Source organism: Mytilinidion resinicola (assembly GCF_010093595.1).
Source record: "Mytilinidion resinicola strain CBS 304.34 unplaced genomic scaffold BDZ99scaffold_19, whole genome shotgun sequence".
Taxonomy (NCBI): domain Eukaryota; kingdom Fungi; phylum Ascomycota; class Dothideomycetes; order Mytilinidiales; family Mytilinidiaceae; genus Mytilinidion; species Mytilinidion resinicola.
The window spans coordinates 972,433-999,578 of record NW_022985455.1 but is presented as its reverse complement, the minus strand read 5'-3'; the positions used below and the strand labels follow the sequence as shown (position 1 = coordinate 999,578).

Genomic DNA, 27,146 nt, shown 5'->3' with positions numbered 1-27,146 from the left:
CGTACTCTTTTTTCCTTTTTTTACGTTGATTTTCGGTCTTTGGTGTTTGTTCGATCCCTCCCGGCTTGGTAGTTGTTGAGGGCGTTCGCGTTTTTGTGTGATTTCGTCTTGCTGGCGGTGGTGTTGGTGCTGTATTTTTGTCGACGTCCTGTTGGTGGGGTTGTGTTGGAGATCTATGTTCGTTGTTGTCTGTTTCCTAGTGGCGGCTGACTCGTGCGCCTGTGCTCCTCTGTTCCATGCCTTTTTTGCCCTTGGTTTTGCGGGGCTGTTTTGGGTCGTCGTGACCGGTGCTGGCGTCTGTGCGGATTCTGTTCTTGTTTCTGTGGCCTCGCTGTCCTTCACTTCGTCTGCAGTTGGGCGGTCGGCGCTGTTGTTGCTTTGGTGGTGGGCTCTTTCTTCTGGGTGCTTTTGTGTTTGATGTCTGGTCTCTTTTCTTTGTGTGTTATTGGTTCTTTTTGTTTTGTTGCGGGTTCTTCTTTGGGTTTACGTTGCTGTTCGCGTTTTTTTTCTTTCTGATTCTTGCTTGCCGGCGTTGTAGTCGTTTTTGGCCTGTTCCCTTTCTTATCCTCATTTGATTTTTTTCTTGTGTTTCGGGATGTTCTTTTTTTGTTTCTCCTTGTTTTCTTTGGGTTTTCGCTCGTACGTATTGTGCGGGTTTCTGGTTGGTTCTCCGTTGTTCCTGCATTTCTTTTTTTTTTGTTCGCTTTTCGCTTATGGTTTCTTTGGGGCGCTGTTCGTCTTCGGTTTGAGGGGTTTTGACATCAGTATGTGGGTTCTTTGGTTGCGAGGTCAGGTTTTTGCTTCCGGTGTTCATTTTGGATGGCTTGATGCTGGGCTTCGTTGTGCTGTGGTTGTGTTTGTGTTTTCTTGGGTAGGTATAGTGCGGTTTGTGGCTTCCGCTTGTTGGGGCTGTGTTTTTTGTTTGTTGGGCCAATTCTTTCGGTCTCGCGCATCTTGAAGGCGTCTTTTGGAGGCATGCTCTCGGCATGGTGGTTTTGGTTTTTGATTTTGGTTGCCTTGTGGTGCGGGGTCGTAGTTTTTTGTTCGCTTGTTGCATATTGGTTTGTGTTAGTTTGTGCGGTGGGCGTCGGCTTGATAGTTTCGTTGGCGTCACTTCTTTTGCTGTGCTTGGTCCCTCTCTTTCTTGTTATGTTTTTTCCGGTCGGTGTTAGCTTCTGTTCTTCCTGACTTCCGGCTGCCGTTCCCTTCTCGCATCGCGGGATGCTGTTTGTGCTTTTTTCGAGCTGCGTCTAGCTCTCGTGTCGGCTTTCTTTGTTTTGGTTTTTCTGTCATCCTTGCCCTTGTTTCTCCTTACTTGTTGGTTTTGTTTTTCGGCGCTGCCTGGTTTTTTTTGTCGGTCTGATTCGCTGTGTTGTGGGTTTTCCGTCTGTGGGATGTTGGTTGGGTGCCCTTTGTGGGCTTGGTGTGGGTGGTCGTTGGGTGGAAGTAGGTGGTCTGTGTGGAGTGGGTTTCCGGCGGGGTGTTTGTGCTTTCCTCGGGCGTGCTTTTGTCTTTGGACTTGTGGGGGATGGTTGTGTTGTTCGCGGCCTGGTCTAGCTGTTCTTTTGTGCCTTGCTTTCGGTGCGAGGGTTTTGGGGGTTGGGGTTTGCGCTGGGTGTTTTCTTTGGGCGGGTTTCTGGGGTTTCTCGTGGCTTGCTTCGTCTGGTCGATTGCGGTTCTGGTTGGTTTTTTCGTGTGTGGTTGTGGTGGTTTCTGTGGGCTGGCACGTGGGTTGTTTGCTGGAGCCTTTGCTGTTGTGGGGCGCGGGTCTGTGGTGCATGGTGGTGCTTTCTCGTCGCAGATTGGATTGGGGTTTTCCTTCGTGCTTCTTTGGGTGGCTAGGGTTTTGTCCATGTTTCGCTTTCTATCGTTATTGTGCGGGCGTTCGTTTGGTTACTGGCTTGACAGGTGGTGGGCCAGAAGCGTTTGGTTTTGTTATGATTTTTTGGGGGGCGTATTCCGGGGCGTTTCTGTGGGGAGGTGCGATCGCTGCCCGCGTTTGCACCGCCCGGGAGCCCTCTTGGTGCGCCTCCAGCTGTGTCGTATGGTCCCGCGGTGCTGCCTTCGGCGCCTGCTGGTGATTCTCGGGGTGCGTGTTTCATTGTGCGGTATTTGATGTTCCTCGTATCATTAGTTCTCAGGTTGTGTTGCTGCTTTTATTGCTTTGTGCTGTGATCCCTTTTTTGGCTTGGTTGTTTCATTGGTTATTTCGTGCTGATGGACGCCTGTGTGTTTTTCTTACGGGGTCTCTTCGCTGGTTAGATCTGCCATCGCGGGTGGTGTTGGCCTTTGTTGCCGTGTTGTCGGTGGTTTTGGTTTCTTTTGCTTGCGTGCGCGTTGTGCCTGCATCTGTGCTCCGGTCTTTTGCTTCTGTTTTCGATTTCTGTTTTGGTGCTGTGGCTCCTCGTAGTTGTTTTCGTGTCCCTCGGTCCTTTTGTTTCTGTTTGTCGTTTTTTTGTTTCTGGGTTTTGTTGGCCTTCCCTTTTTTCTTCCCTCTTCGTGTGGGGTGGTGCTCCTCTCCTGGTGTGGTGTGTTTTCGTGTTCAGGGTTTTGGTGAGGGACTGTGTGTCCCTTGTCTGCTGGGTTGTTTGGGTTGGGTTTTCCTGTGGCTTGCTTTCCGTTGTTCCATGTGTCTTATCCCGGGGCGTTGCGTACTGTGTTTTTTGTAGCGCAATTCTCTTTCTACTTTTTGTGTTTTACCTTTTTGCGTTCTTTTGTTGTTATTTTGGTCTTGATGTTGATGCTTCTTCTGACTTGATCTTTGTTGTCTTAGTTTTTGCTTGTTGGGTCTTGATCTGCCGCCTTCCTTGCTCTTGGCGGTTGTTTTGGGCAGTCTTTGTTGGCTGTGTGCTTGTTGTATGGTGGCTGTTGCCCAGCTGGACTGGGATTTGGGTTGATGTCTGGCTCGCTAGTGTTTATGTGCTCTGGTAATTCCGGTTTCGCTGCCGTCGGTTATTTTGCGTTGTTTCGTTTCGTGTCATGTCGTCGCTTTTTCCGCTCTTTGTGTTTACTTGTGCGGCGGTCTGTTTTGGGTCGCTAGTTTTCGCTGTGCTATCATCGGTGTTGCTGTGGGTTGGGGGGGGGGCTCCACGGGGTGTTGGGGGTATGTACCGCGGGGTTGTGCGCTGTGATGTGGTTTGTGTTGTCGTTCGTGTTCTTTCTGTGCTTGTGTTGTTTTCGGGTTGTTTAGACGCGGTTGTGTGTTGGTTTGTGGGGGCTTATTGGGGGTCTCTGTTGTGTTTGGTCGGGGGTTGGGTTCCTCCTTTGTTCTGCCTTGTTGTTGTTATGTTTGTGTTTCAGGCGGGTGCCGCTCTAGTGGTGGTCATGTGCGTTTCTTGCTTGTATTTTTTGGAGTTTGGGTGTCTGTCTCCGGGTTTGGTTTTCTTTGAGGTGGTCTCGGCCTGGTAAGCACTCCGGCTAGCGCTGGGGTTTGGTGTTTTGGGGGCTCTTTGCGAGGTTTCGTTTGGTGGGAGTTGGATGTAGGGGTTCGGTCTTGTTCTCGATTTGCGTGTCCCGGTGGGGTTGCTTCTGGGTTTGTTCATTATTTGATACTGTGTATTTGCTTGCCTGCTACCTCCCTCGGTGTTGTTTACTCTTCTTTTCTGTTGTTTGCGGTGTTTTGTTGTTTTTTTGGTTTCGTTGGAACGATGAGGTTCGCGTTTTCGGGGGTAGTTCGTGTCGTTTCTGTCTGTGGTGGGCGTTTGTGGCTTGTGTTATACCGCAGGGTTTTCCTGTTTTGGCTGCTGCTTTTCTGGGTTTATTCTTGGTTGTTATTGCGTGCTTGATGCCTTCCCTCATTTGTTTCCGTGCTTTTGACTTTTTTTGCTGTTCGTTCACGGGTTTTTTAGGTTTTTTCGATACTTGGGTTTGGATTGTTTATGTTGGCATGAGGCGCGCCTCTTGTCGTGGCCGTGAGGTGTATTAATTTGTTACTGTTTCTTGCATTATCTTTTTTTCTTGTGTTTTCTACATTTTCTTTTGGTCCCTTGAGTTGCTTTCTTCGTTGTTGTGTGTGCGTTTTGGGCTTTCTTGTTTATGGTTGTCTGCCGTCGTCTGCTTTGTGGTTAGGGGTTTCCTTGCGGTTGGGTACGGCGGGTGTTTGTTTTCGGATAACTGGCTCGGGTAGTTCAGAGGGCTGTCTGTTTGTTTGTTGTTTCTCTCTTGCGTGTGTTGTTTTTGGCTTTTCGGCCTTCTGCTTTTACTTCCTGTCTTTGTTGGTGCGTGTTTGGTTGCTTTTGGGTCTGGTTCGTACGTCCTTCTACCGTCGTGTTACCTGGGTTCGTGAGTTTGCTGGGTTTTCCAGCCGTTGTGCGGTTGCTTTCTCGCTGGCGTTGGTTACTGTTCGGTTCGTGTCCATTTGGTCTGTTGTTTAGGTGCTTTTGGTGTTATCCGGGGCATTTCCAAGTTTACGGGGATTGTTGAGTCACGGATGTATACTCCTTTGTTAGTGCGTTTGTGGTGTTCTTCGTGGGTTATCGGTTTGTTGCTTGGGTGGGTTTTGGGTTTCTTGCACCCTGGGGGGGCTTTTGTTACTGTGGTCGTTATTCTTGGTCTTCTTGGGGTGTGTTCTGGTTTGGGATTTTTTCTTTGGTTGTCCGCTTGCTTCACTTCTCTCATGTTGGTTTTAGTTCGCTTGTGTGGACCGGCTCTCCGGCGTTTGTGGTTTCGGCTTCTGCTCCTTGGTTAGTCGCATGGGTGTGTTTTTCGTTTTTCGGGATAGCTTTAGGCCCCTTCGTTAGTGGTTGGCTATTTTTAGTGGTTGTTTCTTAGGCGCCTGTGTAGCCGGCTAGCACGGGTTCTGAGGTGTGCTCAGGGGTTCGCTGGTTGTTCGCCGGGGAGTGATTTGCGTTTCTCCAGAGCGTCGGCGGCTCCTGTTGGCGTGGGGGGTCGGGCTTGTTCATGTTGGGTTGTTTTTATTGTTGCGATCGTCTTTTTCTTCTGCCGTGTCTGTCACATTTTCAATACCCGCCCAACTGTCACGCCCTTCCGTCATTTTCAAACCCGTTCTCTCCTAGAGGTTTTTGAAGTTTTGATCTCCTGCCTTCGGGTTTTTCTGTTGTTGGAGCAGTTTTGGTGCCACTGTGGCTTTTCCCCTTCGTGTTGCTTCCTTCTCGTGGTCCTTGTCCGTCATTTTCTCAATCTCCTCTCCTGTCGTTTCTTGTTGTGTGATGTTTCTGCTCTGTACTGTTCTGCGGTGGTAGGTGCGGGTGGTACCGCGTTCAGCTTTGGTGTTCTCTGTGCCTGGTTTTGCGCCGTTTTTGAAGGTTACGTTGGCTTTGGTGTTTTGCTTTTGTTTTTTTTGCTTGTTTTTGCTCAGTTTTTTGTGTGTTGTGCCTATCCCTGTGTTTGTGCGGTGTGCATTGTGGTGGATTCTTGGGTGTTTTGCCGTGCGCGTTTGGATGATGCTTTCGCGGGTGCTGGTTCTCGGTTGGGTGCGGGTCTGCCGGGGTTCGTCGTGGCGGTTTCCTACGGTTGGGTTCGGGTCGGTGCTGGTGTTTATTCTGGTTTGGTTCCTCTTGCGTCGCGCAGTCGGTGTGTTGTTTCTGTACTGGTTTTTTTGTAGTGTCTTGGGGCGTTGTGGGTTTCCGGTTCAACTTGACTTTGTGGTCTTTTTTTTTTCGTGTTGATCGGCGTGGGGGGTTGTTGCCAGTGTCTTGGTCTAGTTGCGTGTGGGGAGTGTTTGGTTCTTGTGGTGTGGGTTTTGGTGGTGTTGCTGGTGTTTTCGTGAGTTTTGCATTTTTTTCGGTGTGTTCGTTGCAGGTGGGGCGTCGGGAGTGGTACTTTGGTTGGTGACGCGCAAGTCTTCGTATATGCTGAGTTGCTTGTTTGTTGTGTTTGCGGTCTTGCTGTCTGGGTTGTTGCGTTTTGTGCGGTTAGAGATCTTGGTTGGGTTTCGAGTGCTCCTTTCGGCGTTTTGGTGATGTGGGTTTTGGGTGTTGGTTGGTTGTTTAGTTTTTGTCGTTGTGTTGGGTGGTGTTGTGGGGGGACTTGTGGTTAGGTAGTGTTTTGCGGGTGGGGTTGGGTTGTGTGTTGAGCGCGTCGGGGCTGTGTTTGTGGTGTCGGGCTCGGAAGGTTGGTTTCGTGTTTGGCCTATCGTTGCGGGCTTGTGTTGTGTGTTATTGAGCCTTGCGCGCTTTTCCTTTCGCGGCTTGGCTGTCGCTGTGCTTTCGTGTGGTCGCTTTCTTGCTGGTGCTTTTTCGTCCTGTTTGTGGCCTTTGGGGGGGTCGTGGTGAGGTTGTTGGGTTTGATCTCTTTTACGTGTGATTTGTTTCTGGGTGGGTTCCGTGTGGGGCTTCCCGTGGTGTCGTTACGGGCTGGCCGCAGTCGCTGGCGTTGGTGGTTCTGGGTTGCTGTTAGGGGGGCTTTCGGCGTATTTGTGTTGTTGCTGTTAGGCCTAGCTTGAATGGGTTTCGTGGTTTTGTTCTTTTGCGTTTTGTTGGCCCTCGTCGGGGCTTTTGTCCTTGCGTTTGTGGCTTGGTCGATGGGCGGGGTCCTGTTCGCGCTGGCTTTTTCGCGTTTTTTGTGCGGTTCAGGTTGCACTGTTCCTCCCTTAGTCCGGGCCTTGATGTTGTGGTGTTTGCTGTCGTGCGAGCGCTGGAGCGATAGTCTTGGGGGCTGTGCTTTTGCTTCTGCTGCGGTTGGTTTCTGGTTGTGAGTTTTAGGGTTTCTGTGGCGTTCGATCGTTCGCTCTCGGTGATGGGGGGGGAGTTTGGTGTGGCCGTGCCCTTTGCTAGGCTATGTGTACGGGTCTTATGCTTGTTTTTATGAACTCGGAACTGCTTCTTCAGCCCCTTGGTGTTGCGGCCTGGTCCGTTCCTGGGGGTTCGTTGTTCCGCCGGCTTCTTCGTTTTGCCGTTCTTGCATTTGTTCGTTCTCTTCGTTTCCCCTGCGATCTGTGGTTCTTCATCCTTTTCCTTCGTTTCTGTCGTTTTTGGGTGTGCGTGGGATGCAGCAGGATTGGGGATGTTGTTGGGTAGCGGGTTATGATTGGTTGTGTGTGTGTTGTTTTTCTTTTCGTTCGTTTTGGCCCGCGGGTCGTTCTATCTCGTTTTGTTTGTTGTCTTTTTTGTGGTGTTTTTGTCTCGGGCCTTCAGGGCTGGTGCCTTGGTGTGCGGCCGTTTTCGCTGCGTCGGTGCATTTTTGCTGGTGTAGGACGGTCTGGGCCTGTGTGTGGGCGATCGTTATGTTTCCGGCGGGTGTGTTGTTGTGCCGCGTTTATTAGGGGTGGCGGTGGTTGTCCTTTGCTGCGTCTGTGGTTTGTGTGTGGGTATGTTGCCTATCTGATCCTATCTTTTGTTGAAGGTCTCGCTGTCGCGTATGTCTCGTTTTGCGGGCATAGTCGTCCTTCTTTGCTCTCCTGTTCCTTCTTTCCTGGTTGGTGCTTCCTCGTGTCGTGAGGTGTCATCTTTCTGGTGTGTGTGTCTCTTTTTGTCTCGTTTCTGCTTTCTCTGCAAAGTTTGTTGTGTTGTGAGCGTCGGCTGCTGTTTATGTGTTGCGTTGTTTTGGGTTCTTTTCATTTCGGTTCGTCTTAGTGGTCGGTGTTGATAGTGACTTATGTGTTGGCCTCGGTTGGTATTGTCGTGGTCTGCGGATCGGGTTCTTATGCTCGCGCTTGTGCGTTTCCTTCTTTTTTCGCCTTTTGGTTCTTGGATTTCTTGCAGGGGCGCTAGGCTGGTTTTGTGTCTCCTGTTCGAATCCGGCGTGCTGAGGGTTTTTGGTATGTGCGTGGCTATTATTGTGCGGGTCTTTTGTTTGGGTTGGTATGGACTTTGGGCGCTGGTTGTCGGGTTTGCTTCTGTTGTTTTGTCTACGCCTAAGGTGTCGTCGTAGTGATCTTTGTCTGTGGCGGTCATAGTTTTGTTCCTTGCGTTTCTCGTTGGCATCCGAAAAGGTTGGCTCCTTCGCGTCTTTCTTTGGTTTCCCTTTCGTGTCTGGCCAGGTGACCGCGTCGATGCGTGTTCGCGGTGTCGTTCCCTTTTTTGCCGTCATCATCCTTGGCGTACCGGGAGTTTTCGGTGCGTTGTTTGTTGGTGTGTCACTTCGTCTGTCTGTCTTCTTTTTTCCTTGCGGTACGCTCTGGTTTTTTGCTCTCGGTGTTGTCCTCGGTCGCAGGCTACGCGTTTTTCTCAACACTGTGTCGGTTTGCTCTGCTGTTTGGGCTGTGGTGTCGCGGTGGGTGCTTTGCGCTTTGTGGAGCGTCGCTCTTGTTGTTTTTTTTTGCTTCCTTTTTTTTTTGCTTCTTGTTGCCTTCGCTGTGTGTGTTATGGCGGTGTCCATGGGGTTCAGTGTGGTCTTGTTTGTTTTGTTTCGTGGTGTTGTTTTTGTGTCCAGAATGGTGGCGTTGTTCCGTGTGGGTTTTGCTGGTCGTCTCGAGATTTCTGTTCTTGATGGCGCTTGTGTCTATAAGTTTGTGCGTGATGCTGCCACTTGGGGCTGTTGGCCGGTTGTTGTCAGGTTTGGAGGGGGGGGGGCGTTTTGCGTTTCGGGCTGGTCGCTTTGTGGTATGCTTTGTGCTTGCCGGAGGCTTCTGGCTGACTCTTTTTTCTTGTGTGTGTGGGGTGTTGTGCGTTTGTGATTTAGTCTCGTTTTCGCCTTCTCGTTGGGGTTTGTGTGCAGCGGGGTTCATTTTTTGGTCGCGTACGGTGAGGCTGTTGGCGCCGTCGTTTGTATTGCGGTCCTCTGTGTTTCGCGGCCCCTTTTGGTTGGGATTTTTTGTGTGATTTGGCGTGTGGTTTTCTTTGTTTGCGTTTTGGTTTATCTTGTCGTCCCTTTGCTTTCTTTTGACGGTGTTGTTGCGAGTTTGTTTGTTCCGTTCTGCGCCGTTTGCGGGGCCGTGATGTTTGTGGTTTTTTTTGTCGTCTTGGTCTTTGCTAGTGATCTGAATTGGCCCGTTTGGTTTCTCCGTCGCGCTGGTTCGGCTCCTTTTCTGGCGCCTCATGATGGTTGCGACTTTGGGGCTTTCACCGCTTTCCGTTATGGACGGTTTCGTGTTTTCTTTTCCCGGGCTTTTGGCGGCTCTGTTTTTGGTTGCTGTGGTGTTGTTGGTTGTGTGGTGTTTTGGGTGTTCTTCGTGTGCGCCTGGTTCTGCGCTGTTTCCCTGTTTTCGTGGTTCTGTTGTCGTGTGTTGTCTGTCTTTGTGGCCCTCGTTGGTGACCTGGGGCTCGTCGGTGCTTTCGCTGTGCTTTTTTTTGTGGGTGGGTGTGATGTGGTTTGCTGCGAACTCAGTGTCCCGTCGATTTTTGGTTTTGGTCTTGCTGGTTTTGTGCACTGGATTTCTTGTTTGGTTGGCCGGGGAGGTCGGTTTTAAGAGCTATGTTGTGTTTGTCCTGTTGGTGGTCATTGGCGATGTGTCGATTGCTTGTCTGGGGGCTGGTGTGCGGGGTTTTTGTTTGGTGTTGGTGTCTTGCAGTCAGTTGGTTGTCCTTGTGGTCGGTACTGCGCGTTTTGATGTGGTGCATTCTGGTGGTGTTTCGCTCGTTTTGTTGTGAGTCGTTGGGTGTTGTCTTTTATTTAGCCTGTGTTTTTTTATCCTTTGTTTTTTGATGCTGGTTGTTGTCTGCTGAGTTTGTTAAGGCGTCGTTTGTTGGCGTCATGGTGGTTGTTATGGACTTTTGCTTGAGGTTTGGGCCTGCCTTTATGATGGTGGGGTCGTCCTGGTTTGGTGGTTTGTTTGGAGTCGTCTCTGTTTTCTTGTGTGGATCCGGTAGCGTGTTCGTTCTGGCGTTGTTTTCTGTCGCGCGGTTGTTCTTTCTGTGTGAGTGGTGGAGGATCTTTTGGCTTGTCCAGTCTCCGGGTGACGTGATCCTCTTGAGGGCGTTTCTTTTATTTGCTTGGAATGCCTTGGTCTTTCTGCTCTAGCTCTGGCATTCTGTTTGCGGATCCTTTTCGTCGAGTATGTGTATGGCTGTGCGTTGCCTCGTTCCCGCGGTTCGGGTGTGGGATGTGTGCCTGAAGGCCGTAGTGTCTGGGCCTTCGTGCCCCGCTGCTTCTCTCGCCCTATCCCTGAGTGTGGGTGTTGTCTTATTTGTGTTGTTTTTGCTGCGTGGTGGTTTGCCGCGATGTCAGTGTTTGTGGTTCTTCAGCCGGTTGCGGGCTTTTTTCGCGTTCTTTTTGTTTGGGTTTTTTTCTGTGGAGTCAATGTTTTTTGGTTGGATTTCTTCTTGTTTTGTTTTGCTGTGTTTGTTCGGGGTTGGCAATTTGTTGCATACGGTCTCGGTCAGATGTCTGTGGTCTGCGGTCGTCACGGTGTCGTAAGGCGCTCCTAGGATTACGGGGTTCTGCTGCGTGGCGGTTTATCTGGCCGGGGTGGGGTCGTTGGTCTTTTTGGGCTCATCCTTCTCGGGCCCTCCTCGCGTTGTTGGTTTGCCGGGTGCTGCGTTGGGCTGAGGACGGTCGGCGGGGATCGGTTTGTGGTGGTTGATTTTGGTTTGAGGCGCGGGTTTGGGTGTTCTCGACCTCTTGCGTGTGCTCGCGGCCGCGGTTGCTGAGTGCCTTGCTGGGCGCCCCGTCATGTGGGTCGTGCGGTCCGTGGTTTTCTTGGGTTGCGCTCTGGTGTGGTGGTCTTGGTTGTTTGCTCCATTTTGGGTGTTGGTGTTGTTTGAGGTAGTTTTGCTGTGAAAGGTGTCTTGAATTGGCTTGTGCTTCTGTCGGTCCGCATGCTTTGGTTTTTGTTCATTGTCCTCTGGTCTGTCGGTTTATTTTCCGGTTGGGGTTTGATTGGCTCGCGGCTTTTTTGTTTGGATTATCTCGCTTTTCTCTTCCTACCCCGCCCGTCTATCTTTTTGCTGGTTGGGGGGTTTACTAACTTTGTTGCTGTCATTCTCTTCCCTTGTTTGTGCGTCTTGGGAAGGTTTTGTCCATGCATTTTGCTGGCTTGCTTCATTGGAGTGGTTTTCTGCGCCTTCCGCAGTCTTCTATTGGCTCTCTTTACTCTAGCTTGAGGCGGAAAGGTCCTAGATGCGTTTTTTTGCTTGGTGGTTCGTAGGAACGTTGTATGCGTTATTCTTTCGTGGTCTTGCCTGTGCGGATCCTCCGGTTTTTTGCGGTTTTTTCCTATAATTGGCCTTCTCCTTTGGTTTCGCTTGTGGGCGGTCTTTTTGTGCTGTTTGATTGTCGTGGTTTCAGGATCTCGTGCTCTTGTTCGTTGTTAGGGTGCCTGCTTGTCGGTTAGGATAGGGGGTCTGGTGGTATGTTGGTGATTTCTGGTGGTTATTTAGCTCTTTTTTTGGCTTCGCGCTAGTCTTTTTGTTGTAACTGGTTTGTTCGGGGGCGAAGCTTTCGTTCCTGTTTGGGGTGTCTTCGGCAGGGAGTTGGTGGGTGGTGTGGTGAGAGAGGGGGGGTGGTAGGTCGTCAATAGCCGAGCCGGCGAAATCACCAAGCTTCACATCAAGATTGTCATCAAGGAAAACATTGTTGCACGATATATCGCCATGCAACACGCTTCTTGAATGGATAAACCGCACTGCATCGAAAAGTTGTTCGACCCAACGAAGCCTGAGAGAAAGTGGAACATGTTTCTGCCTTGCAACGTATTGCCTAATAGAGGTCTGGCTAGCAAACTGCAAGATGATAGCATTTTCCAAGATGCCAAAATATCGAACGATGCCGTTGTGGTCGCGACCAAGACGTTGATAGATGAGCTTCTCCCGTTCGAAGAAGTGCAATTCCGACGGCCCGAAGAACTTGACGACGGCATCAAGACGCGCGACAATCGCCGTAACGCCTGCGCCAACCAGATCCTTGATGTCTAAACCAAGTGGCCATTGTATAACAGACTCCTGCATCTTCCTCTGCGATGTCTCCGATGGAATAGACAAGCAATCGCTCGGAAAGATGATATAGCGCTTAGTACAATCGACTTGAAGAAGAGGAAATGAGGTCGGTCGAAGAGGAGGTGTGAGGTCGGTACGAGAGGAGTGAGGTAAAGGTGAGGCGTAGTAGGGGGCGCCAGGATGAAAATAATGATCTTTGAAAGGAAAGGTTGTGCTTAGTGTCCTCTTTCTGTAAGCCACTAATTAGCGAAGTCACGTGTCAATAAGAAGAAGCATCTGACTTTAAAGTGAAGCGCAGATAGCTGATGGAAGTGGAGTTGTGTCGAGAAGTAATCGAGGAGCGAGTATAGGCGGGCAGAAGGGTGCGCGCTTGGGGTTTGGGAAAGCGACGCTGGCAATAATGGGAATGCCGGCCCCAACGTAGAGGGTGAGGCTCGTCGACGTTACCGGTCTTCGAGCAGGCGTATGCTGCTGTAGACGCGATCGACAGTGCTGTCAGTCGCTGACGGAGTTCGAGAGCGGTGGTGGATGGTTGTGACGGCCTGGCAATGTCTCTACAATCAGGCGTAAAGAAGCGGGTCAATGCGGTCTATCGAATGCTACATGCTACGAGCCGCTCGCGTCTCGTCGCACACGTTCAAGAGTCGCAGGCGGGGGCGAAAGGATAGTACGCGTCGTAAGGAACACTCTGCATCAGCTGTGATGACAGATCTGTGGCTATGCGAAGCCTTTCCTCTCCTGCAGATGCTCGGAATATATCAAAATCCGACTCCGTGGAGCATTAACGTCCAGAGGGAGCCAAAATGGGCCCCATGGCGCTGCCGCATCAGAATCGCTAGTGGGCTACTATCGCCAGCGTAAAGTGAGCAATACCGTTTGGAGGGAGCTAAATTGTCCCGTGGCGCTGGTGCATCAGAATCTCCAGCGGATTAGTTCTAGTTTCATCATCCTCCCGCCAACGTCCTCATAAACACCGCCCGGTCTCAATAAGTCACAGCACAAAGCTAGTTTACTTCGTGCCCTTGTAATCCCAAGACTCATATTACGGAAAGGATCATAACTTTATGCATGATTTAGATTCCTGGGTGCTCTTTTGGCTTTGCGCACGCCGGAAATAGGTCTAGGCAAAAGAGGAGCAAAACTGTAGAATGCGATGGAAGCCTTGGAAGATGAAATAATAGCTGTTCGATATCATAATCCATTTAAAACAAGCTATGGTTCGCCAGCTCGTGCCCTCTGCTAACGAAGCAATATCCTACCGACTCTCTGCGTCCAGATTCCCTTCATGTGCCAGTTGAATCGATACTTATTAGAATAGAAGTCTTTTTTTAGGCTCGGCGATTCTAATAAAAGGAGAGCTGAGTAAGTAGGGAGACTCCATCTCCTAATTCTAGCCACTTTCAACAAATCTTATCTCTTGCTGTGTTCCTTAAACCACCTATCCTGCAGTAGTTCTTTGGCTATAGGCCTGTTTCTTTGATTAAGTTTCATTATCTTGCAAATGAAATCCCTATCCTCTCTTAAAACCTTCCTTGCGCTAACCAGGCTAAAAGGCTTTCTTTCTAACTCTAGGACGTTGTCGAACACATATTATATAACAAGTTTAAGCTCCTTTTCTGCCTTACCTCCCCCAAAAAATTTAGCATACCTTAGTAGAAATAGCCTAAAGTACTTAAAGTGCTGTATTAAAATATAAATACTATAACCTTTATTATTAAAGGTAACTCTATAAGGCGTTATAATATTAAAATTGCCCCTATATATAAGCCTTATAAGCTGCTGTAAGACCTAAAGTTAGTAACTTATCTTCACATAAAAAGTAAGGTTTGAAAAGGTAAAATCTTACGCAAATCCTAAATAACTAAATATTAGTTAATATGTTCCAAGGCAATCTAAGGATCACTTTAGAGCTCCGCCAAACTAGAGCGCCGATAGGAACTCCCTTTTTAGCATATCTATGGTCGGCTAGGTAGGTACTACCGATATTAGCTAGCTCTATATCCGTGAATTGAATATTAGCCTAGTTATTGTTGGCCGAAACATAATTAACAAGGACATTATTTAGCTTTATATCTAGCACAAATATTAGAGATTGAACAGATAATAAGATAGGCGCATACCGGTATATACAAAGCCATCTTCATGCAGCGTGCTGAGCGCTTTAAGTATACTTTTTGACACGTATTTAAGCTTGTTCCGATCTAACTTCTTAGTATCTAAAGCATGGCGAAGGTCGTTATCAAGATACTTCAACACAATGGTAGTAGGCTCCAAAGGCTCTTTGATTTCATCGACCATCGGTCTTAGGTATGGCGTTCGACCTTAGCGGCGGAGGACATCGCGTTCATTCTCAACTCGAAAATAGCCTTAAACGCTCTTGATCACGACGGGATCATTCAGTTGTAAGATTTTGCATCGATTAGTCTTGGTCATTCTTCTCGGGCTTGATGAACCTACTTTGCAAACCGGACCGTCTGTTGAACCTGTTTTGTAATTTTGTAACTGCTCAACTTGCCCTTCAAGACTCTTAAGACTCTCCGAACCGAATGAAATAGCATATTCAGATATTTTCGATAGGCAGTAATTATTCAAGTTTGAGGCTAGATTGCTGCTCGGAGATTTGTCCAAACCCCAGAAATCGCCTAGCCCCACCTCCTTCTTCCATCCCTTCAAGCTACCATGCCCCTAGTTCAAGATCACGTCGTCCTTTCCAGCGCCTCAATGTCCCGAACCACTTCCTCGGCAGCTTCATATTCCTTCTGCCAGCACCTTAACGTAACAGCGCTGCAAGCATGTTCGTCTTGTGGAAACAGCTTGCTCGCAAATCTCTCCCTCACCTTCTCATACCATGCGTCTTCGCCGTCGATAATGTCAGGGAACACAGCATGGCCCATCATAATGAAGTAGATAGTGCACCCTAGCGCGAAAAGATCCGTTTTCACGTCCGCATCGAAAGGGTCGTCGCGAGGGCAGTAGAACCTGCAGGGTTCGCCGCTCCAGCCGTCAAGCAGCACCTTGCCGGTCTCCGACAGCTGCTTGCCCTGGAAGTCTGAAAGCTTGATGTGGAGGGTCTTGTCGAGAAGGAGGTTGGTGGGTTGGATGTCGCAGTGAATAACGCGGCTGCCATGAATCCACGCGACTGCTTCGGCAGCCTCGCGGCACCAGGCCAGGCGCAGCTCGAGCGAAGGGGGCGGTTTGCCAGATTCCAGCAAGTAGTGGGCGACGGTTCCGTTCACGGCCCGTTCCAGGTACAGGCCAGCCTCGGAGAAGCTCTTGAACCCTATGATCCGCTCATGTGGCCCGACAATCTTAAGAAGCTTGCTCTCTACTTCGAGACGGGTCATGTCTTCGCCCGGGGCACGAGGATATTTCAAGACGGTTGAGTCATCTACCTCGCCAATGAATGCGCTGCTTCCCGTGGCAAGGAATCGCTTCACGCCTGGGGGGCAGTAAACCTGGTAATAACTAATAGTTCATCCCCTTTCGTCCTTCATGGTAAGTTGGAAATTCTGAGGATGTTGGTGAAGTCGTAGAAGCCTGCCGTAGAGACCTTTGCGAATTCGAAGTACAGCGGTTGCCTTGGGTTTAAGTTAGGCCGCGCATCCAGGAGGTCTGCGGGCCAATCAGCGGTGTTCGTCTTCACGAGAGATAGTTGATGCTGCGAGGAGGAAAGTTAGTACACACAGCCAACTCACAGTCTTCCCATTCTGGGATAGTCGGATGGTTTTTACAGCAGACAACATTGATCGGTCTCAGCTGCGTTTTTAAAATCCATCATGAATGGTCCAATGGGTTTTGATCCTAGTCCATGACGTTCTTAGTCTCTTTGTTTGATAGCCCAGCTCTTCTTGCGAGATTATGAGGGAGGAACTCGATCCCACACTTCAGGGATCTTATACCCTCTTCGGGAGCGACGTCGTGTGGGAACACATGATATGAAGAGCACGTCAGATCACACGACACCTCCTGCATGGAATCGACCATCTCAGTCTTTGTACTGGAGCGGAGTTACATTCTATTATGATACAAATCTCATCATACAATCTCCCCAATACACCTTCCACAATTCCCCTTTTTACGCCTACAAACCCTTTCCCTACCCCTCAAACGCCTTTACCGCCTTCACAATAAATTCGGCCGTCTGCTTCGGCTGACTTAACATCACCGAATGGCTGCTTTGCGCCTCTTCAATCGTCACCTCCGCGCCCGCATCTTTCGCCATCTGCACAAACATCCGCTGCGCCTCGATCGGCAGCCCCTTGTCTTCAATAGTCGCGAGATAGAAGACGGGCACGTCCAACCATCCCGAGTACGCCAGATCGCTGACCTCAGTCAGTGAGGCGACTGTCTGCGGTCGGAGCTGCGCAATCAAGGCTTTGGCCTCTTCGTCTGGGATGTCGTGGTAGAAGAGGTCCTTGGGGTCCACTAGCAGCCACCAACATTGTTAATCTTTTTGCATGGCCATGACCATGTGGGGTGTTAGGAGGTATAAATACGTACCAGCAAGATCCACAAACCCCGTCTCCTCATTCAAGTTCCAAATTGGCGGCGGCTTGCCCCCAAACGCCCCTAGGAAGCTCACGCCTGTGGGGTTGAAACCGGTGGCCATGTACACCATACCAATCACGTGGCCCCTCTCCCCCTTTCCCTCCTCGCCTTTTGGCCGTGTGAAGCCCTGTATGGCACTGCTCCCGACGACGCTCCCGTACGACCACACGATCACGACGACGTCGTGGCCGGCAATGATCTCTGCTTCAATGGCAGTTTTGGCGGCGACGATGTCGTCTGAGAGATTCTTGGACCGGTCAGATTGGGTGGTAGGGAGGTCGACGACGACGGATTTGAAGGATTGGGGTTCGAGGAGGGCGATAACTTTGGAGTAGCATGAAGGGTCGTGCCAGGAGCCTGGGACGAAGACGAGTGTGGGCTTGGTTTGAGACATAGTGTTGAGATGGAACGGAGTGAGGTGATGTGAACGATTGATCAAAGGAGTTGGAAAGGCGGAGCAAGTTGAGTAGATTGGATGTTGAGCTAGTTTGGATGACTGAAAAAATAGTAAGGACCTGAGGAAACAAAAGCTATGCTCTTATACAAGGACTGGACCATTAAATCGGGCGGACTCGGACGTGCTTATGCGCCGGCTCGTCGCTACGAAGAAGCCCGAACCTGTGGGACGTTGAAGTTGCAGACGGGCCTTGTGACCTGCAACAATGCCAGCGTTCATTAGTCATTCATGCACGCACCTCATTGCTTTTAATAGAATTTTGTTTCTGTTTTGAGTCGCGATAAGTAAGCAGACCTATTGGGATGCAGATAGTTGCAGAGCTTTGGGCATGTTCAGGCGTGGATGCCTTTCGCTATAGCTTTGGTATTGGAGTAGACATGAGTTTTATGACCGCTTGATGGCGTTGACAAGGTTCCCGTCTTGTACGTACTACAGAACGCCTCGAGGATTGGATTCTTCCTCCCTGCTCCCTGTTCTATGCGGAATTCGAGGAGCTTGTAGTCACACGTACTTTTGATGTAAGGGCCAATACCCATTCTTACTCCAGTCCCCGGACTCCACTACATGAGAAACCAACTTTCGGGTGCAATAGAAGGAAATACAATGCCTAGTAGAGAATCAAGCGGAACTGATCATCCCAAGAATCCTCAGAGCTTTTGAACTCTCCTCTCAGAAGAAGATCTAGCACTGCTTTATGCAGGTCTTTCATGTCGAGAATACCACGCTTTTTCTCATCGATGTATGAAGCATCGATTACAATGTGCTTGAGATTTGAGCACTTTAGCGCGCCTACATGGATTAGAGTCTTGAACCTTGAATGAATTGAGGTGATGCTTACTGCTCTCTAGGAGCTCTGAGATTCGCTGTGGAGTGCCGACGCCGAAGTCCATGCTACGAAAGTCAGTAAGAGCTCCCTAAACGTAGAGAGATGAAGCCATACCCTTCTCGAGAACAGAATTCGATGGCTTCCTTTAGCTTGATATGCTTTGCGAACAGCTTGCCAACTTTCGGGGCCTTGACTCCCTCATTGGGAAGGCCGTCTTTCAGGGCTCTAGTAGTGGAATCAGTAGATGAAGTGACAGTCTGGAATCAGATGCCTTGTACCTTGCCAGATTCGCCGCTCTGATGCCTGAGCCAGCAACGATCAAAGTATGCGGGCTGCCCTTCGAGCTGGTCGAAACGGGCTTGAGCTTTCCGCAACTCTTCTTCAAGAACTTCGCCAGATGCTCTAGATTCCGGGGCCATTCCCACTCGCTGGTATCTTGGATAGCACGCACTTGGCCAAAATCAGTCCCCTGATACTACGACGTTATGTCGTTTTCCTCACTCACCTGGAATAAACCTATCCTCAAGCTCCACCGAACTCATATCCTTCCAGTAATGGGCAGTCCGCTGATTGATGTAATCGGCTAACAACTGCGCATCCATCCGCGCAAACGCAACATTGACACCCAGCTGCTCGTTCAAGTCTTCATCGAGGATGTTCTTGGGCTTCTTCTTCTTTCGTTGCTTGGCCTTCTTTTTCTTCTTTGCCTCTGCCTCGGCTTCTGCTTCCCGTTTTCGCTTCTTAGAGACTGACACTGTTGCTGCTGTGTTAAACTTAGGCTCCACGAGCGGGACACCGCCTTCTGAGTCGGAGCCTGACATTTTGGATGAATGTGGAAAGTTACTGGAGAATTTTGGTGGACCCGTGAATCTAGAATTTATGCCAAGCCTTGATCTTATCGATAACCACCGACGCCAACGCGTGGAACTCAACACCATGTCAACATCGCATACTTCCCCAAAGACAACTCCACTACCACCGTTGACCCCACCATTCATACACCAGCATGTCGGAACCCCCCGAGCGAAAGAGACTGCGAGTCACTCCTCGGGCTTCCAACGCCAATGAAGAAGCTCCGGACGAGGAAACGGAAGAAACGGCATTTGCGACTGTAAGCTTCTATACCCAATTATGACTTGATATCGTTATCCTAATTCCATCTCAGCTACACCAGCTCGGCCGAATCATTCGTCCGGCTTCTACTCCAGTTCGACGACCATCCAGCGCCGGTCCGCTCTCCGGAGGCCGCGAACGCAACAGAACCCCAAATATCGCGATCCGCACTCCAGGAAGTGCGGCACGTACACCGCGAGGCGGCCCAGCAACTCGTCCCATCACAGCGCGTCGCGGCGCTCCTACAACACCTCATGCGATTCGCGCGCTGCGAGAACGCTTGGAGGCTGCGCGGACCCCGGGTCAGAACAGGCGGAAGAGCGGGCGGGGGCAGAGGGAGACGCCGCGGGATACGCTGCGAGCGTTGAGTAGAAGTACGTTTACCACCAATGCATTTCAAGTACATCATTGCGATTCACAGTAACTAATCATTGCGCCGCTACAGTTCTCGCAAAAACCACCAAGCCCACGGTCCTCTCCCCTGATGGCGGCGCCCCACCTCCCCGCAATCGCAATCCCGCCCTGGACGACTTTGATGCCAGCCCGGACATGGAGCGACCGCGCCTTAGCATGCCTCTGGGTGATCTGTACGACGATGACTCCTTCCACGAGGCTCCACCGCGGCAATCGATGCTCCCGGACCTACCAGACGACGTGGATAACACGACTCTGCAATCACTCGAATTCGGACGGCGAGCACTGAGCGAGGACCCGAGACGGCGGTTCTCCACGCGTCTGAGTGGGTTCGGTGAGCTGAATGAGCTAGGGGCCGAGCCGAGCGAGTTCGAGATTGATGGCGCGTTCATCAATCAAAGGCCGAGGATGGACGAGGATGCGCTGCTGCTCGGGGATGACGATGTCGGGGATGATGACAACACAGTCGAGCTCCGTGCGCTCATGGACCGCAGGCAAAGTCGACTGAGTGAGCTAGAGGGGTTGGAAGACGACGACGACGAGCCGGATGATCCGACATTTAGGTTTACCATCCCGCAACGGGTTCTTCGTGAAGCCTCGCCGGCGGTTGCGGGTGCCGAGGCTCCGGATGATGATGCAGGTCAGACGGAGGATGGGGAGTATGAGGAGGATGATGACGATATGGTCCCGCCAGTCCAGGACGACGACGATGAAGCTGTGGAAGCCGAAGAAGACATAGCTCTCGACGACGAACCGGAATTTGAGGATCCAGACGAAGAGATGATGGAAGCAGATCTACGAGCGTACCGAGAGGAAGAGGCTGCCGTAGATCGAAGCATTCTCCCTGGTCCTGATCCTGCCACGGCCAAAAAAGCAGGACGACGACAAAGAAAACTCCGTGTCTCGAAAGATGGAACCGAGTACCCAGAGTTTCCCTCTGGCGTCGTCAAGAAGCTTGCAAATGGCTTCGCGAAGTCCCAGGGCATCAACTCGAAAATCAGCAAAGAAACGCTCACTGCAATCATGCAGGCTACAGACTGGTTCTTTGAGCAAGCTGGTGAAGACCTGGCGGATTATGCGCAGCATGCGAAGCGGAAGACAATTGATGACTCTGATGTCATTACGCTTATGAAGAGGTATGTTACATTACTGTACATATATACACCCAACGCTAACAAACTTTCAACAGACAACGACAGATCAATGCCAACACGTCGTCTTTCTCGCTAGCGCAGAAGCTGCTGCCCAGGGAGTTACTTCAGGAGATCCGGATGGCGCCGCCAGGGAAAGTGAAGCGGCCGAGACGGACGCGGATGGAGACCATGCAGGAGGAATGAATGAATGATGATAGATGGCGGCTGAAATCACCACTGTGTACTATGCCTCACCCTTGCTGCCGTATTCGACGGCGGCTTCTTAACGACCATCCAAAGCATCACCGTCGTGAACGCAGATAACGCATACCTAGTCCCATTAGCAATATACCCAAGCCCAAACTTCAATCATGAAACCCCCAATACATACCACGTGAAGATATACTGCGTATGATTATTCCTAATATTCACCTCGGCCGGCCTGCCAATCGGCACCCCTTTCGCCTCGCGATCGTACGCCAGCAGCAGATCCGGCCGCATCGTCTCCTCGATCCACACCGCCTGGCTGCCCGTCCACTGCGCCATCTCGCCGACATCCGGGAAATGCCACAGCCCCCGCGCCGGGCTGTTCACGGGCGTGAACATGTTCTTCTTCCACGGCTCCCTGAGCAACCCCTGCACCGTCACCTCGCCCCGCGGCAAGCCCTCGGCGCGCGTCTTCTGGTCCGCCTTGTCCTTCCGTATCCACCCCCGGCACACGAGGATCCGCGCCTTCTTCCCGGCGTCGTCGGTGCGCTCCAAGGGCGTGACGACGAGGTAGCCGTCGTCGCCGTCGTGCAGCCGCGGGCCGACGAGCATTTCGAGATCGTGGCGCAGGATGCCCGTCGCGTAGACGCGGCGGTAGTCGAAGGAGGGGATGGCGGCCGGGTCGATGTTGGGCGGCAGCGGCAGCGGGGGGCGCACGAGGCGGTCTTCGAGCGAGGCCAGGAGGGTGGTTTTCCAGGCCAGGCGCTGGACTTGCCAGGTGCCGAGGATGAAGGCGGTGACGGGGATGAGGGCTAGGAGGGCGTTAGTGGTGTTTTGGGGGTTGGGTGTTGGGGGCATGGGAAGGAGTTCATATTGAATCGAGTTGATCTGATTGGTTTTGAATGGGGATAGATAGATGAGAGTTAGAAGATGTACCCAGTATTATCAATCCCGGCCCATGCTGCTTCCCGCTCCTCATTATGCGAACCGGCTTGTCGAGGATAGACTCAAAGTCTGGATTATCGGCCGGCTGCGTGCTCTTGAACCGCCGTTGGAGGGGTTGGCGGAGGCATTGGAAGCGTGGTGTGCGGGATGCGCGTGTGAAGAGTGCTATGCTCGGGCCATTGGGGGTTGCTGATCGCCCCAATGCGCGCAGGAACGGCTGCGGCTTGGACATTGTGTTTGAATGGGGTTCATGGGGGGGAATGGTGGTGGTGAGATGTTCAGATCGGAGCTTGGGAAAAGTTGCCGAGAGCGGTGACGCCGCGGAGGTGGAGGGGGAGCTTCAGGGGAAGCTTCAACACCATGCAGTTGTCCTGAGAAAGACACGACAAGTGCAATATGGCGGAATTACTTACACCACCCCCGGAAACACCGTTGCAGATCGAGGATGAGCGAGACGAGCTCGTTACACGGCTGGACGAGCTGCTGGAGCAGTATTTGGAGCTTCTGGACCAATATATGAAGGCGCGAGAGCAGGCGTCGTCGCAGTTGTCTTCGGTAGCTATGCACCTGATAAAATACTCCAACGTTGCGTTCAGCTTACGAATATTAGGGCTATATGTCCCTCGCACAAGCAAATTACCACAACCGCACTCGGTTCGGACAGGATTACTACGACGAGCGCATGCAGGCGTCCAGACATGTGTATGTAGCTGTACTGCCTATACTAGTCCGCTTCTTATAATATAGGTCTCTGCAAATGAAAGACGACGTTCCGAGCTTCACAGTATCTAAATCTGAGCCACAAGAGACCCTCTCGAAAGACGAATCCGAAAAACCAGGTGCGCCTGAGCAGCCCTCGAAGAACGAACCCCAAGCCGATCGACCAGAGCCGTCCGAGAAGACCTCGGACGTCCGTTCGTCAGACGAGAACCCCACCAGCACCAAGTCTGTAGATCCCATCCGCTGGTTCGGCATCCTCGTTCCGCCCGCCCTCCGTTCCGCTCAGTCGAGCTTCGTTTCAGCTATTGAGGGACCTATACCGCGTCTCGCGACGCTTTCGAAAGAGCTGAGGAACTTACAGATTGAGATCGGGAGGGCGAGGAAGAGGCTACGGAAGATCGAGGGGTAGTCAAGAGCGAAGGTCGAAGCCACTTGCCCAGCCGTCGCTGCTCCGAGATATCAAAACGTATCCCACTCCTACTCCTGGACACAGTCAGAGGGACGGGCTTTTGGTGGGAGCAGCCAGGAGCAGATCTTGGTACCGGTGGATGTTCATCATAGGTGAGACTTTAGGGAATCGGCCGGATTTGGATGCATCGCAAAAGGGGGCAGGGGCCATTGTGATTCTATCATTGGCAAAAGATACCTAAGGTAGGAAAGCATCTAATATGTATGAGTAATTGACGTATTACGCGATATAGTATGGACTTCGTATGTTTCGAGAGTCTCTTAGTTTGTACTCCAAGTTCACGCGCTTATTAGAGGTGAGGTCACGGGCGTCAACCGAATGTAGGAGTTCAATGGTCTTCACCAGCATTCGAGTGGAGTATTGTCGCTTTCTCTGCTTATAGAAGAATAAAGAAGTTGAGTAGCTATCCAGAAATGACATCGCGGTGGTGGATGCTGCCTGGTCAGGCGCGCCTTCCGTTCAACTTAACGTCGAGCTCACCTCTTCCTAATCCCACTTCATCCCCAACTTCTTCATCCCAAGCTCTTCGCCACTTGCTTCCTCGTCTTCTTTTCATCCTTCACACTGTTCCCTGCACTCGTTTGTACCTGTCCATACTCACGAAGTCTCAAGATGAGCCTCTCAACCATCCCTCACGTCACGGACTTGCTGCCTATCGTATTGAGCTCACAAATTGACCACAATCATGATGGCGGTCGCAACGCTCATCCAGCCGTCACTTACGCATTCGAACCTTTGCAGTCGCAGCCTATCCAGTCCGCTGCGCCGGCAATCGTGCCAGACGACGACGACAAAGCCGACAGCATCCCCAAACATCGCGTCGGTGAGCCGAAGAACTCCTCACACCGTCTTCTTACGCTGATCACAAATCAGAGCATTCCCCTTCAAACCTAGCAGCCTGCCAGAGCGCGCCCTGCAAGCGAGGAGGCCACAAGATTGAGCTTGGCGAACTGCGCTTTGGGACTTACACGCTATTCTTCCACACCGGGGAGATGTTCTGGACCTACAAGCATTGGTGAGTAGATCCTACTCTTTATGCGTTCCGACGCTCACTGTCCAGGCGCTGCGTCACCAATAAACAGATCAACACCATCAAGGATATCGCCAAAGGCGAACCGCAGAATGCCCCGGGGTACGACACCTTGACAGAGCAGGCGAAGGAACATTTCCGGCTCGCGCTCGAGGCCGGTAGGGTGACCGACACAACGTTCAAAGGGATTCCGGAGCCAGTTTACAAGGTCGAAATTGCACCGCAGGGTCGAGCGACTTGTCAGAATAAGGAGTGTAAGGATGCGAAAGTCAAGAGCAAGAAGGGGGAGCTCAGGCTGGGGAATCTAGTGCGATTCCAAGGGCATAAGAGCTGGAAATACAAGCATTGGTAGGTTTGGATCATATTTCTAGATCGTGTTGGAGCGAATGCTAATACTAATAGGGGCTGTGCCACCGTAGATGAGTACAGGAGAATACGAGACGTACTCGCCGCCGGTGAGCTTGAAGGGCTCGAAGACTTGGATCCGTAGGATCAGGACTTCATTACCGGGTCGTGTGCCCTCGTAGATATTGGTGTTATTGGTATTACGCCGAATACTGCTTCTGGAGCCGAACAGGAGCTAAAGCGGAAACTCGAGGATCCTGCCCAAAGGGCAGAGGCTTCAGGTAGCGCTGCACCGTCGAAGAAACTCAAAATGGAGTCAAGCAAGCAAGTCATCAATGCGACGGTGAAGATGGAACGGAACTAGCTTTCGACACGAGAGGCAGGGCAAAAGAGGGGAATTAAGGGCGAGGACTCCGGAAGTGTTAGCCTTGAGCTGAGTGGCATCACGTTGGTCAATCACACTGCAGCTGTCACTGAGAAGCAGCACCGAGTTGGGCTCCCTGGTGATACCGCTACGAGTGTCTACGAGACTCAGGCCGACAACGCTACTATCGATGTGAAGCCAGCGAGCGAGGTAGCGAATGTGGGAGTGAAGATGGAGCCGAAATCAAAGTCGAAGCCCAAAGCCAAGCCTAAGAAAGGGACAAAGGCGAAGAAGACGACTTAAGCTGCGACCAAAGTAACCGCTCCGCCAAAGAAAGTGCCCGTGATAGCTCCAACGCGGACGTCGAGAAGCGAACGCGTGGTGAAGGGATCGTACAAGGAGTGAGTGTCACTCTCTATCAGTCTCTCTGCACCTTCATTGAGAATACATCCGCTGGGGTAATATCTTATGCCATGTTTCGCTATCGACGATTATCTGTACAGTTATGTAAAGCTTCCTTTGACCGGAGGAGGCTGGAATGGACCCAGGGCGAGAATTCATGTCCTACAATATCCTGGCTTGAGAGCATTAGCTTTTCTCAATCATACTTTTGTAGCCACCGTCTGAAATCTTTCAATGTATGAAGTGGAAGTGGTACGTGTTGTAGAGCTGGGCCTATCGTGATTCAGAGCATCGCTAGTATTGCCTTCTGCGGCCTGCTCACCGCTGCTGGATGTGCTCCCGAAGATCATGCCGCGATGTAGATTTCAACAAGCTGCGAATCGTGATTGTTTCTGTGCACTCACACTACATGCTCTCAAGAGTCTTTTACATAAAGCCGAACACCAGGGCCAGATACAACGCGGTCAAACTCGGTGGGAGGCTGCTATGTATTATAGTCCGCCTTGTTCAAACGTGGTCGGCCACAGTCTTGAGCGTTGCGGTTCTAGGCCATGAGCTCCAGCACAAGAAGCTATCCCGATATCTTGCCACAGTAATGGAGAGGAAAACACCTATGATTACGGGTAAAAGCAAAGCAGGACTATCATCTATAACTACTAGGTCTTGCGATACCTAGCTAAGCTAAACAACGCATAAAACAGCCGGCGCCCACTTCGTTACAGCAGTACGCATAGCTATCAGGCTCCAGCGCAGTCCTTAAATCACCCCCAAAAAAAAGGATGGAATTGTAGAGTGATGATCTACAAATGTTGGGAGTTGAGTGTATCTCCCCCCCCCCCCCTCCCCTCAAGCGGGACATTATCGTCGACCCGACTGAAGCGACACACACATAACCCTCCGGTGTCGCAATAGCACCCTCCCCTCTCTCACCCTCTCTCCCTCTCACCCTCTCTCCCTCTCTCCCTCAGCGCACCTCCGATCCCCGTGGCCTGCCCTCCTCCCTGCTATTCCTCCCGCAGCTTCCTCCGCCTCGCCACCTCGTCCTCCGCCGACGCCGTTATCGGCGCCGCGAACCGCGAGCTGAACGAGGGCCGGTTGAGGAAGGGCGTGTTTTCGAAGGGCGTTGGCGGGCGGCCCGGCGCGGTCGTGCTGGGTCGACTACGTTGGCGTTGCGCGGTGACGGGGTCGTCGCGGGGCGTAGCATTGCGGCTGGCGAGCTGCTGGGGAGGAGCCGGTGTGTCGGGGGTAGGAGGGCCAGGGGCGTCGACGGGCCAGGGGAGGAGGGGGTTTAGGAGGCGTGCGGGGAGGATGTGGGGGAGGAGCTTGAGCTTGGTGCGGAGGAGGAGGAGGGCCGGGGTGGGTGTGGAGGAGGCGCTGGGTGGGGGGGTTTAGTAGAGAAACTGGGAGATGGAGATGTGGCATGGAGAGGGGGTGGGGAGGAAGGACGTACTCGTGTCGCGCGACTTCCCACTTTTGGCAGAGGAGGAGGAAGGTGATGTAGAAGGGGGGGAAGAGGAGGATGTTTAGTAGTGGGAGGCGCCACATGAGGGACCACAACGACGGCGGCGCGTGGATGTAGTTGTTTGAGAGGAAGAGGCTGCATAGAAGCAGTGTTGGGAGTTGGGGGAGGAGGAGGCTCCAGGGGAGGAGGATGTTGGAATAGGACCACAGGGCAGAGAGGCCGGAGGTTTCTGTTTCGGGGGTCTGGGTTGGTTAGATGTGAGCAGGATAGATTGTCCATTGTATTCAAACTCTTAAAGTTGTATCGAGGTAGACCCGACGGGGGCAAAGAAAGACATGCGGAGAAGTGAGATGCCTAAGTTTGAAGTCGACTTACCTCCATCCAATGATCCCATATCCGCTCCGCGAACACCCCCTGGAACGCAAGTATGAACGTCAGGAACAGCCCACGTGGAGGCTGGAGTACGTCGCGCGTGAAGACAACAGCCGTCTCTTCGGCCATGCGGCAGAGTGTGAAGAGGACTGAGTAGCGAAAGATTTGGGAGTGGTCTAAGTCCTTCCAGGTCTGCACGCGGTTGGGTTGCTGGATGAAGACGATGAGGATAGCGACGAAGATCAGGAGTGGGACTGTCGCGAGGCTGACGTCTCGCGCTTGCGGGATGATGTTCATGACGCCGGTCGCGAGCCAGGATATGAGGGGGAAGAGGTAGGTGTGGAGAAGAGGTGTGAAGAAGCGGAGGCTTGCTTGGGTGGACATAGTAGTGGTGGGTGGGTTCGAGAGGGTGAGGTTGGAGATGATGTTGGGGATGTTGGCCGAGAGTGTTCTGTTTGTAACTGGGTAGAGATGTCAAAGGGCGTTGTTGTTGGTTCTTCTAGGCGAGTTGGTTGATAGTAAGTAGACAAACAAGAAGTAGGCTCACTAGAGTGAATAAAGAAATACG

General features: G+C 51.6%; 13 protein-coding genes across 13 annotated transcripts; 4 read left to right on the top strand and 9 right to left on the bottom strand.

Moving 5' to 3' along the window:
* Positions 1-761: 761 nt before the first annotated feature.
* On the bottom strand, positions 762-1,854 carry BDZ99DRAFT_525099 (uncharacterized protein; the record flags this gene model as incomplete). Its single annotated transcript, XM_033725971.1, has 2 exons — positions 762-1,224; positions 1,316-1,854. 2 exons carry the CDS (start codon positions 1,852-1,854, stop codon positions 762-764), a joined length of 1,002 nt encoding a protein of 333 aa, XP_033572363.1.
* A 5,432-nt stretch (positions 1,855-7,286) lies between these two features.
* Positions 7,287-7,853, bottom strand: BDZ99DRAFT_480774 (uncharacterized protein; the record flags this gene model as incomplete). Its single annotated transcript, XM_033722351.1, has 1 exon — positions 7,287-7,853. One exon carries the CDS (start codon positions 7,851-7,853, stop codon positions 7,287-7,289), a length of 567 nt encoding a protein of 188 aa, XP_033572362.1.
* A 2,439-nt stretch (positions 7,854-10,292) lies between these two features.
* Positions 10,293-10,864, bottom strand: BDZ99DRAFT_525097 (uncharacterized protein; the record flags this gene model as incomplete). Its single annotated transcript, XM_033725970.1, has 2 exons — positions 10,293-10,686; positions 10,806-10,864. The coding sequence occupies 2 exons, from the start codon at positions 10,862-10,864 to the stop codon at positions 10,293-10,295; spliced, it is 453 nt and encodes a 150-aa protein (XP_033572361.1).
* A 256-nt stretch (positions 10,865-11,120) lies between these two features.
* BDZ99DRAFT_541279 (kinase-like protein) lies at positions 11,121-12,026 on the bottom strand (the record flags this gene model as incomplete). The annotated part of the gene is made up of 1 exon (XM_033726735.1): positions 11,121-12,026. Exon 1 carries the CDS (start codon positions 11,781-11,783, stop codon positions 11,121-11,123), a length of 663 nt encoding a protein of 220 aa, XP_033572360.1. The 5' UTR covers positions 11,784-12,026.
* A 2,263-nt stretch (positions 12,027-14,289) lies between these two features.
* BDZ99DRAFT_467006 (kinase-like protein) lies at positions 14,290-15,345 on the bottom strand. The gene has a single exon (XM_033720919.1). The coding sequence runs from the start codon at positions 15,113-15,115 to the stop codon at positions 14,468-14,470; it is 648 nt and encodes a 215-aa protein (XP_033572359.1). The 5' UTR covers positions 15,116-15,345; the 3' UTR covers positions 14,290-14,467.
* A 408-nt stretch (positions 15,346-15,753) lies between these two features.
* BDZ99DRAFT_467004 (alpha/beta-hydrolase) lies at positions 15,754-16,872 on the bottom strand. The gene is made up of 2 exons (XM_033720918.1): positions 16,272-16,872; positions 15,754-16,196 (listed from the first exon to the last, which is right to left on the bottom strand). The coding sequence occupies exons 1-2, from the start codon at positions 16,711-16,713 to the stop codon at positions 15,868-15,870; spliced, it is 771 nt and encodes a 256-aa protein (XP_033572358.1). The 5' UTR covers positions 16,714-16,872; the 3' UTR covers positions 15,754-15,867.
* Positions 16,873-17,041: 169 nt separating this feature from the next.
* Positions 17,042-18,434, bottom strand: BDZ99DRAFT_467003 (uncharacterized protein). The gene is made up of 5 exons (XM_033720917.1): positions 18,108-18,434; positions 17,881-18,052; positions 17,717-17,827; positions 17,615-17,667; positions 17,042-17,565 (listed from the first exon to the last, which is right to left on the bottom strand). Exons 1-5 carry the CDS (start codon positions 18,421-18,423, stop codon positions 17,384-17,386), a joined length of 834 nt encoding a protein of 277 aa, XP_033572357.1. The 5' UTR covers positions 18,424-18,434; the 3' UTR covers positions 17,042-17,383.
* A 123-nt stretch (positions 18,435-18,557) lies between these two features.
* On the top strand, positions 18,558-20,495 carry BDZ99DRAFT_118649 (uncharacterized protein). The gene is made up of 3 exons (XM_033712496.1): positions 18,558-18,713; positions 18,768-19,089; positions 19,161-20,495. Exons 1-3 carry the CDS (start codon positions 18,609-18,611, stop codon positions 20,357-20,359), a joined length of 1,626 nt encoding a protein of 541 aa, XP_033572356.1. The 5' UTR covers positions 18,558-18,608; the 3' UTR covers positions 20,360-20,495.
* BDZ99DRAFT_424807 (SURF1-domain-containing protein) lies at positions 20,234-21,670 on the bottom strand. Its single transcript, XM_033717071.1, has 3 exons — positions 21,406-21,670; positions 20,654-21,281; positions 20,234-20,593 (listed from the first exon to the last, which is right to left on the bottom strand). The coding sequence occupies exons 1-3, from the start codon at positions 21,644-21,646 to the stop codon at positions 20,494-20,496; spliced, it is 969 nt and encodes a 322-aa protein (XP_033572355.1). The 5' UTR covers positions 21,647-21,670; the 3' UTR covers positions 20,234-20,493.
* Positions 21,671-22,030: 360 nt separating this feature from the next.
* Positions 22,031-22,543, top strand: BDZ99DRAFT_480768 (uncharacterized protein; the record flags this gene model as incomplete). The annotated part of the gene is made up of 2 exons (XM_033722350.1): positions 22,031-22,116; positions 22,162-22,543. The coding sequence occupies 2 exons, from the start codon at positions 22,031-22,033 to the stop codon at positions 22,541-22,543; spliced, it is 468 nt and encodes a 155-aa protein (XP_033572354.1).
* Positions 22,544-23,065: 522 nt separating this feature from the next.
* BDZ99DRAFT_118680 (uncharacterized protein) lies at positions 23,066-24,469 on the top strand. Its single transcript, XM_033712497.1, has 4 exons — positions 23,066-23,426; positions 23,477-23,618; positions 23,664-23,981; positions 24,036-24,469. The coding sequence occupies exons 1-4, from the start codon at positions 23,216-23,218 to the stop codon at positions 24,121-24,123; spliced, it is 759 nt and encodes a 252-aa protein (XP_033572353.1). The 5' UTR covers positions 23,066-23,215; the 3' UTR covers positions 24,124-24,469.
* A 648-nt stretch (positions 24,470-25,117) lies between these two features.
* BDZ99DRAFT_118637 (uncharacterized protein) lies at positions 25,118-25,567 on the top strand. Its single transcript, XM_033712495.1, has one exon. It carries the CDS (start codon positions 25,154-25,156, stop codon positions 25,418-25,420), a length of 267 nt encoding a protein of 88 aa, XP_033572352.1. The 5' UTR covers positions 25,118-25,153; the 3' UTR covers positions 25,421-25,567.
* Positions 25,568-25,697: 130 nt separating this feature from the next.
* Positions 25,698-26,962, bottom strand: BDZ99DRAFT_574957 (uncharacterized protein; the record flags this gene model as incomplete). Its single annotated transcript, XM_033728421.1, has 3 exons — positions 25,698-26,118; positions 26,195-26,448; positions 26,582-26,962. 3 exons carry the CDS (start codon positions 26,960-26,962, stop codon positions 25,749-25,751), a joined length of 1,005 nt encoding a protein of 334 aa, XP_033572351.1. The 3' UTR covers positions 25,698-25,748.
* Between the last annotated feature and the right edge of the window lie 184 nt (positions 26,963-27,146).